Source organism: Enhydra lutris, unplaced genomic scaffold (genome assembly GCF_002288905.1).
Source record: "Enhydra lutris kenyoni isolate GAN:26980312 unplaced genomic scaffold, ASM228890v2 scaffoldscaffold2, whole genome shotgun sequence".
NCBI lineage: Eukaryota > Metazoa > Chordata > Mammalia > Carnivora > Mustelidae > Enhydra > Enhydra lutris.
In genome coordinates this window covers 86,122,115-86,132,390 of record NW_019154086.1, presented here as the reverse complement: position 1 = coordinate 86,132,390, position 10,276 = coordinate 86,122,115, and the positions used below count along the sequence as shown (strand labels likewise).

General features: G+C 37.0%; 1 protein-coding gene across 2 annotated transcripts in view; it reads right to left on the bottom strand.

Annotated features, from left to right (window-relative positions):
• Positions 1-7,764: 7,764 nt before the first annotated feature.
• The window catches only part of LOC111148404 (canalicular multispecific organic anion transporter 1-like), an 88,581-nt gene continuing 86,069 nt past the window's right edge, over positions 7,765-10,276 (bottom strand). For both annotated transcript variants that reach the window (XM_022504935.1, XM_022504929.1), the window contains 2 exons: positions 9,152-9,346; positions 7,765-8,807 (listed from right to left, as the gene is read on the bottom strand). In XM_022504935.1, the coding sequence (XP_022360643.1) occupies positions 8,681-8,807; positions 9,152-9,346 (322 nt within the window). In that variant the 3' untranslated portion in view covers positions 7,765-8,680. The remainder of the gene's footprint in view (positions 8,808-9,151; positions 9,347-10,276) is intronic.

Sequence of the window (10,276 nt, the reverse complement as noted above, 5' to 3'; positions counted from 1 at the left end):
CTGTGTACTTTCTTTTTCCATGCACGGCTAGGCCAGAGTACATTTTTGAGGTTTATAAGTGAAAAGGGAAGCAGGGCCGGCTGATGGGATGCTCATGGCGCGTGAGCTCGGTGGCTCTTGCCCTCTCCCCTGCATCCTGATGCTGGGGTTGCTTATGTCCTTTTCCACTTATTTTCCTAATTTAGAGGTGACAGTTCCTTTATCATAGAAGCAGCAGTTCCAGAATTCTGAATACCAATTCATGACCTTTGACTATAATGGAACAAAGACCTAAATTAATCTATAGTTAGTGAATAATCCTACATAATAGACTACTGTAATTCTTTGGTGGATTCAGTAATACTTCATCATTTTCTAATAAAGTTTGTCTTCTTTGGATAAAAACTATATATACATATTTTATCTATTTAAAGAAATTCATTTGATTAATGTAGTCTTTTCAGATGAGCCCTTGAAGATAGTAGACTTGACTTTCCAATTGTTCCTGTGATTCCTTCATGGTTTTTCTAACCACCATTGCTGAGGGACTCATGAGGAAATACAGTGACACTCCCGTATTTAGTTTATTTAACCAACAAAAACACAGTAGCCCACTGAGATAGGCAGCCTACAGTGTAGCTTTCAGTGACCCCTATTTTCTGGTATTCATCTTTTGTGATCTTCCCTTGAATGTGTGCAAGATGGGAGGACTCCCTGCTAATGATGGGAGGTAGGTACATGGAGGTGAATAAGCTCCCCAGCGGACAGCACCAACTTCCGGCTGTGAGAGCCTTCTCAAAAGCGAGCCCTCTCTTCCTTAGATAATGCGGCCACAGTTGAAATTCAAGTATAATCTCATGAGAGATTTAAACCAGAATAGTCCAGCTAAGTGGATTCCTGACCAAGGAAATTATATTTTTGTGGTTTTAAGCCATTAAGTTTTGGATTAATTTGTTGTTCAGCAATAGAGTACTATGTACCAGTACTGCTCTAAATGTTTAATGATAGGGGCACCTGGGTGGCTCAGTGGTTAAGCGATTGCCTTTGGCTCAGGTCATAATCCTAGGGTCCTGGGATCAAGTCCTGTGTTGGGCTCCCTGCTCAGTGTGGAGTCTGCTTCTCCCCCTCCTTCTGCCCCTCTCCCCGCCACTCACTCTCTCTCAAATAAGTAAATAAGTAAAAATCTTTAAAAAAATGTTTTAGTGATGACCACTTAAGTTTTGTTCCAGCAAACCAATGAGTAGGTACTATTATCCCCATTTTCAGATAGGGAAATTAAGGCACAGGTGTGTCAAGAAATTTCCCTAGGATTGATTATACAGCTAGTAAGTGGCACAGAGTCAGGATTCAAATCCAATCCATGCTCAAATGCAGTGCTGTGCTGCTTTATCCATCACATAGTAAAACTCCATAGGACCGACTTTATTCAGTTACTTAACTACTGGATGGTATCCATGGAAGACTTCTTATTTAGCAGATGATAGTAAAATTAAAGATTTTGATAATGCTATTTAATCCTTTATACTTCTGACTAAATAACTGGTTTTTGAGAGTACCTAGAGCAAAAAAGTACTTGATATTACAAACGGCTGTAGTAGAAAGATAAAGAAATAAGCAAAGAAGTTCAGTGACTCGCCAATTTATGTGGGATTGTAAGAAAACGCCACAGTAAAATAGGTTATTATTTTACCTATAACTCTCAAGCCCCTGATTCTATAGTTCTCAAGTTTCTGCAAGTTACTGAAAATTTTCCTGAAGTATGAAAGAAAATAAATTTGCCTTGGTAAAGCATGTATTTACTTTGTAATAGGAATTAATTGACATTAAGTAAAAAAAATTTTTTTAATTGACATTATTTGGATGTTAAAGCAGGACCAAATGCTGTTTTACACCTTATTGAATTAATTATCATCTAGCTTACCTAAAAAATCTCCTTGTAACTTTATTAACGTATGCATATCACATAAACACACATACATTTCTCCTGTTAAAGAGTTCATCCATTCACCTTAAATCATCTAATGTGGCCTATATAGTATTGGAAATTGGGAATTGGATCTCAGTTAGTACTTGTAATAACTGCTCTTCCTCTGTCTCCCACTTTGCTAAATTAAAGTTATTTTGCTGAGATTAGTTCTGGTTGAAAAAGACTGTGGCAGAAAGTAGTTATGGCAGAACCTGCCGAATGCTATATTGCAGTATCTTTTCTATCAAAGAAATAAATATGTTTAAAGCAGCAACACCCACTGCTTTAAAACCTGTTTCCCATCTTCCTTTGCAGCTAGGGGTGGCTAGTGATACAATTCTGACCACTGAGATGTAAGCATAAATCCCTAGGTAAAAACCCCACAGGCTCTTTTTTTCTTTAAAGTTTACACATTTGTGCTATTAAATGTTTTGTTCCTCACCATTCCTTTCTCCTTGCAATGCAGACAAAAGCAACAGGTTTTTCCAACTACCAACGAAGATGGGCTATGGATGATGTTTGAGCAAAAGATAGAAGCAGCCTGGTGGTATTATCGAACCACACTGGCCAACTTTGTCCTCTCTACCTTGAGACTTCTTTCTACTTAAGAACAATAAACCCCACAAGGGGTGCCTGGCTGGCTCAGTTGGTAGAGCATACAACTCTTGATCTCAAGGCTGTGAGTTTGAGCCCCACATTAGGCATAGAAATTCCTTAAAAAAATTAAAAATTAAAAAAAAAAAAACCCTTAGTTGTTTACCCTTCTTTCTTTGTTTTCCTTCTTTTCTTCCTTCTGCTTTTAAACTTTAAACTATTAACTGCATGGCTAAACATTTGGTCCAAGTGTCATTTGTTGGACTTCTGGTTTTGGCCAAGATGGAATAAGGAGTAACTCATTTGACTAAATAATCAGACAAAATATATGAAACAACAGGACTTTGTGCACATCATGGTCAACATTAATTCATATCCGTTACCTCTGTAAATCACTGATATGGTAGTACAGGGAAAACAGATGGCTGTTCTGTAATATCTGGAGATTGTTACACAAAGGTTGAGAACCGAGAGCCAAAAGCAAATGTTCAGAGGGATTTAGTGGCGACTGAAGTGTTATCAATACACATACCTAGTTCCTATTTGTGCTCCACTGCCACTCATTCCAAATCATTTATTCCAGCCTTACTCTCCGATCATCACATTATATTTTCTACTACACGTGTCGGCAAGAAACCAATGATCATTCATAAGTATATTAATGAGTTACATTTTTTAAGCATGAATTCAAAAATCGATCCTATATCACTTCCCTTGGTGCACACAAAGCAATGCATATGTGTTATTTTTGTTCTAAACATTGTGGAGCAAATATTTTTCAAATCTTTCAGATTTTTTAATATCACAAATATTTCTTAATTATGACCTATTTTTACATTTTACTCCTATGTCTGTCCATTTTCATTTTGTTCTTTGTGCCAGGAGATAAAACAAGATGGCTACCTTTGATCAACTATATGACTAACTCTGTGCTCAGACTGCTCAATGTATGAATAACCAGTGGGCAACTCTGCGTACCTCATCAGCAACCATCAAAAGAAGCCAGTCGGCCTTTTCCCAGTTGATACCTATTACCTTATTAATTTTGCCACAGAGCAGCCACATGGATTACCTAAATACTCTTCATCTCCATAAGCACATTTAGAGAAATGTAGCTTACAGTATAGCGGCAAGTCTTGATTTCCTTATTCTACAGATGGCCCACTCACTAGCAAAATGACAGCTAGCAGAATATGAATCAGGAAAGCTAGAAGGAACTGGATCTGTCCTGATTGCTCCCTTCTCAAGTGACATAATACAATAACCCAACAAAAACAGGATACCATATTGTGTAGCTCGGGGGACTGTATATTATTTTAATCTCCAGTTATCCCAAGTTGCTGTGAATAGAATAGACTTTCATAAACATTGGCTTGATTTTGCCCTTTTTATTTACTTAACGTGTGTTCCATGATGTGGGTTTGTAAATGTGAGACTACAACTAAAGGGGCTGTGACTGTTGATATTTAAGGTATGTGATTTAATTTTCAAAAACTTTAGGAGGTAGATAAAATTGTTACTCCCAAGTAAGCCCAGAGAAGTAAGTTAACTTGCCCCAGCTGACTCAACCAGAAAGTGGTGGGAGTGGGATTTAACTCAGGCACTCTGTCCCAAGATCCTGAAATCTTTTTAACCAGTCACTATATTTTCTTATTTTATTTTTCTTGGTTATTTTTCCTAAAAGGAAGTCCCTACAGATCAGTTACAACTATTTGTGTGTATTAAAATACAGCATTATGTCTTCTTTTTAAAAAATATTTTATTTTTTAATAAGAGAGAACAAGTAGAGGGAGCAGCAGCAGGAGAGAGAGAAGCAGGCTTTCCACTGAGCACAATGCAGAGCTTGATCCCACGACCCTGGGATCATGACCAAAGGCAGATGCTTAACAGACTGAGCCACCCAAATGCCCCAGCATATGTCTTCTTAATACTGTTTGATATCAAAAAAAGTATATGAAATTTAATTTAAAAGTATATGAAATTGGGACGCCAGGGTGGCTCAGTGGGTTAAAGCCTCTGCCTTCGGCTCAGGTCATGATCCCAGAGTCCTGGGATCGAGCCCCGCATCGAGCTCTCTGTTCAGCGGGGAGCCTCCTTCCTCATCTCTCACTGCCTACCTCTCTGCCTACTTGTGATCTCTGTCTGTCAAATAAATAAATAAAATCTTTTAAAAAGAAAAAAAAGTTAGTTTTAAAAAAAAGTATATGAAATTGCCATTATTAAACCATTTTGACCTACAAAATGGCTATTTCATATGGTTCAAACTTAAATGATATATTTGTAAAAGCAGCCTGCCCCCAAATTTTAATTTCATTCACTATGCTTACAAAGCTGTTGGTTTAAAATCTTTCTCCCCCACTTTCAACCACCAGACTCTTTAACTAGTTCTCCCAAGAATGAGACATTTAATTGGAACTGGAAAAGACATCAATTTTCTCACCATGTAGACCTGGATTCCACATACTGTTGGCCAATTTCCCCTTGAAATCTTGTTTTTGACAAAATGGGGTAGATAATAATACCTTTCTTATATTCTTTTTTTTTTAAGACCTTTCTTATATTCTTTAGTGAAGACTGAAGTAATAAAAGGTCCCAATGCCTTGCACATTACGTGGCATATGGTATGCTTTCAATAATAAATATCCTCATTATCCTTTAAAGAATTCAACTTAATCCTGCTTAGGATTTTCCTTCTATTGGCTAAGGTAAATATTTCTACATATTGAAATTATAATCATTACTTTCTTAATATATTTTATGGTTAAAATCTTTAAACAAATCAGACAATCATCGAATAAAGGTGGTTTTTTTTTTTTAAATAAAATTCAAACTACCTCTCTGTAATCCAGTCATATTGAGAACCCAGCTCTTTGCTTACAGCGGTCTTCAATGACTGGATAAGCTTGGTGAACATAACTGAAATGAACATGTAATATTAATTTCTTAAAATATGGCAAAAGTATCTTTGAGTACTTTGGGCTTAGTCTTTTTGTTTTTATTTAAATTCCAGTTAGTTAACATATAGTGTAATACTGGTTTCAGGAGTAGAATTTAATGATTCCATCACTTATATGTAACATTTTTTATATTTAATTTTGCTTTCTTTTTCTCTTAAGTATACTATATATTTTAGATATATCTGTACATATGTTATACATATTTTGTTACACATATATCTGTATATGTATATATAAAACTGCAAATATCCTAAATATACAGCTTGGTGAATTTTCACGAACTAAACCAATACTCAGGCCCGGATCAAGAAACAGAACTTCCCCGTTATCCCAGAAGCCCATCTTGTGTACCCTTCCATCTTTACCCCTCAATCCTTACCAAGAATAGCCAGTATCCTGACTTCTAATAGTACTTAGACTACTTTTCCTTTTTAAAAAAACTTTTGTATAAACAGAATTACAGAATCACATACTAATATTCTTTTGTCGTTGGCCTCTTTAATCCAACATACTTGTGAGAGTCATCCCTGCTGCTGTCTGTCGCTGTGCACTCATTCTCATAGCCGTATAGAGTTCCACTGTGTGACTCCACCGTAATTTATCCAGGCTATTTAACCAGTTTGTTTTCTCTATCGGAGTCTTTTTTTTTTTTTTTTTTTTTAATTTCTCCTCTGGGGCGCCTGGGTGGCTCAGTGGGTTAAGCCGCTGCCTTCGGCTCGGGTCGTGGTCTCAGAGTCCTGGGATCGAGCCCCGCATCGGGCTCCTTGCTCAGTGGGGAGCCTGCTTCTCTCTCTGCCTCTGCCTGCCTCTCTGCCTGCTTGTGCTCTCTCTCTCTCTCTCTGTCAAATAAATAAATAAATAAATAAATAAAAAATTTCTCTTCTCATCTTTGTTTTATTTCTTCACTTCTACATATGAGTGAAATCATATGGTTTTAGTCCTTTTCTGACTTCTTTCACTTAGCATTATACCCTCTACATCCAACCATGTTGTTGCACATGGCAGAGTCTCATTTTTTTTATGGCTAGGTGATATTCCATTACAGAGATTTTCTTTATCCATTCATCTATCAATGGACACTGGGTTGCTTCTATATCTAGGCTATTGATAATGAAAACACTGGAAGAATATATGCTACAATAAACATTGGGGTGCATATATCTTTTCGAATTAGCATTTTTCAGTTTTCTGAGTAAATACCTAGTAGCATAATTATGGGATGATATGGTAATTCTATTTTTAATTTTTCAAGGAAACTCCATTCTGTTTTCCACAGTGGCTGTACCAATTTGCATTCCCACCAACAGTGCATAAGTTTCCTTTTTCTCCACATGCTTGCCAACACTCATTATTTCCTGTCTTTTTGATGTTAACCATTCTGACAAATGTGAGGTGATATCATACTGCAGTTTTGATTTGCATTTCCCTGATGATGAGTGATGTTGAGCCTCTTTTCATGTCTGTTGGTCACATCTACGTCCTTTTTGGGAAAATGTTTATTCAGGTCCTCTGCCCCTTTTTAATTGGATTACTTGACTTGAGGGTTGAGGTGTAAAAGTTCTTTATATATTTTGGATATTAATTCTTATGAGATATATCATTTGCAAATATCTTCTCCCATTTTGTAGGTTGCTTTATCTACTCATTGATGGTTTCCTTCACTGTGCAGAGGCTTTTTATTTTGGTACAGTCCCAATAGTTCATTTTTGCTTTTGTTTCCCTATCTGAGGAGACATATCCAGAAAAAATACTGGTAGGCCAGTGTTCAAGAAATGACTCTGTTTTCTTCCAGGAGTTTTATGGTTTCAGGTCTCTCCTTTAGATATTTTTAAAAATCTATTTAGAGTTTATTTTTGTGCTTAGTGTAAGAAAGTGGTGCAGTTTCATTCTTTTGTAGGTAGCTGTCTGATTTTCCCAGCACCATTTGCTGGGAGTCTAGATCTCTTTCTTAATGGAATTCAACAGATATTTATTCATTGTTTACTGAGTACAAAACATACTGATGGGCACTTCAGGGATTGTAAAGACAGGATAACACTTCTAGTGGCTTACATTCTAATGGGAGGAGGTTTTAGATAATATAGTGTTTTATAACTTAAGGCAACTTTTCGAAAATACCTGTAGGGAATGAAGCTAGGTTGTACATGGTTTTGCATAGAAGGAGAAAAGGTAAATAAATAGTTGGTAGGTATTCAAGAACATGTTAAAATATTTTATTAAAATCATCTTAGAAGGAAAATACCATTAAAATTTGAATACTTCAAATCTGAAGGGCAATTCAAGAAATAATATTGCTTCTATTACAATAAAACTACTAAGTTAAAAAGTCCTTCAAAACATGATTAGTATTACAAGAAAACAATCTTCTTGTGAATGTATACTATCTGATTTCGAAGTCACTGAGGTTAATCCAGCCAAAAAAATAATGTTGCATAGAAAGTACTGTTTTTACTCAAAATCAATAGTAAGAAATATTATAAAATGTTATTTTAAAATAAAGTACACCATAAAATACAGTTAATATATAGTTACTATTTCTAAAAAGTGACTGAATAACTCCTAATATTTTTTCTGTGATTCCCCCATCATTTTATACACTGTACAGCAGCTCAACACACATCACATCTGTCTATAAATACCTGCATTATATTACTCGAAAATGCCAAGTCATTAATTCTTCAAACATTGCTCGGGTGTCAACTAGATGAAAATGACTATGCTAGAAACCCAACATATAAAGATGACTGACATTGGGTACTTGCCTTCAAGTAGCTTTAGTGGGAAGACAGACTAAAATAATTAAAATAGAGCATGGTCCCTGCCATGACACCAGTAGGCACACGGGGTTGGTGAGGCTACAGAGAGGGACTAGATCAGATCAGAGAGCAGGGAGGAAATCAAGGGACACTTCACAGAGAAGGTGACTCATGAACGAAGTCAGAGACTTAAAGGATACGTGGCATGTAGCACTTTGGGCAATGTGGAGAAAGCAGACACTCCAGAGGCACGAGTGGAAGAGAGAAGGTTGGGTGCATCCCAGGGTAGTTGGAACGCTAATGCTTTTTGGTATTTATGCCAACACGTAGCCGGGGACCTGCCTTTGTGCAGTTCCCCCCATTGCTATTTTTAAAAATACTAATCTATTTTGTATTCAGTATAATCAATCTATAGCTAAAAGTATTTATTATTTTGTCACTGAGTCCTGTGTTATTCCAGCTTCTGTTAGCATTTCAAAGAAAAGTCCTTTCTGGCATATCAAATTCTGTGGTGTTTCAAATTCCGTAATCCTTCCAGAGTCTAGAACAAGTACCCTGCAATGCGAAAAGAATCCAGTTAGGAACCTTTAGTCAATTTCCTGGTTTACCCCTTTTTGTTTTCTTGCTAATGTAAAATGTAGTTTACTGTGTGAGTTATGTCACTATCAAATACGGGTACCACTGAACTCAAGGAGTATATCCGTTTTCAAAATATTCTTTTGGCATGAATGTATTCTTTTAATTGTTTGAAAAATATGTTTCCTACTCTTAAGGAAAATATTGTATTTCTCAGCATGGATACAATCCTTTATGAGCAGTAATTAGTATGTTTGGTATAATGAGTGGCTAACTCTGTAGAGATAGATATGTATTATTTCTGACAAACAAGTAAAGCGTACCTATCTGAATCAAGGATAGAGTGCAGTCTATGAGCAATCGTCAGGATGGTACAGTCGGAGAACTCTTTCCTGATCGTGGTCTGCACCAAGGTATCAGTCTCAAAATCAATGGAGGCTGTTGCCTCATCCAAAATGAGGATTTTTGTTTTTCGAAGCAAAGCACGAGCAAGACAGACAAGCTGCCTTTGTCCAACGCTGTTGAAAAAAAAAAAAAAAGGCAAAATAATTTCAATAGTGGACTTCATGGTTACACACTTTCTGTTCTAAAATTCCAATTATATCACTACTCCCTCTCTTTCTCAGCCACACATTCATTCTTTCTTTTATTCAAGAAACACTTGTTTTGTCAAAAGAGAAAAAAATCTCTACGCGGAGTTTACATTCTCGTGGGAAGACAGAAACAAAATAAACATGATACATGAGTAAAATGCACAGTGAGAAGAATTCAAGCACACAGAAGGGGAGGTATAGAATGTGGGCCTGGGGTAGACATGTCTAGAGAGACAGGTATTGAGAGATGGGCCTGCCAGAATAACCTCACTGGACTGGAGGCACAGCCTTTTAATTCAAGACCCTTAGGAAGGGGAGAGTGAGCCATGCAGATTTCCGGTGGAAACTTGTTCTTGGCAAAGGGAGCAGCAGATGCAAAATCCCTGAGGCAGCAAGATCTGGCCTGGTATATTCAGGGAACAGCAAGGAGGTCCGTGTGGCAGAAAGAGTGAGGTAGGGCGAGCATCAGAGAGACGGAGTCATGCAGTGCAGGGCTGGAGCTCACTTTCTGTTGGTCTCTGATCATGTGAAAGGAGCTACCATTGGGTATCAAGCAGCTACGAAGGAAAAAGGAGCCCCTAACAACCTTTTTAAGGAAGAAAGCTATTCAAATAGGAGTCTTTACAAAAGAAGAGTCAATTAAATAGTAACTTTTCATACCAGATTGTTCCTTTTTTCCCTTTTCTTTCCTTCACCAGTGGTATCCCAGCCAGTGGTTACCATTATATTCCTTGAACAATCGTGTGCTTTCATCAGACCAAGGCGATCCTTGGTGACTCAGGCATGACTTCCCTTTAACACTAACTCAAAGTTTCTAAGGAGCCTTGGAATGTGTAAGTTGGCCAAGCTTTGTTC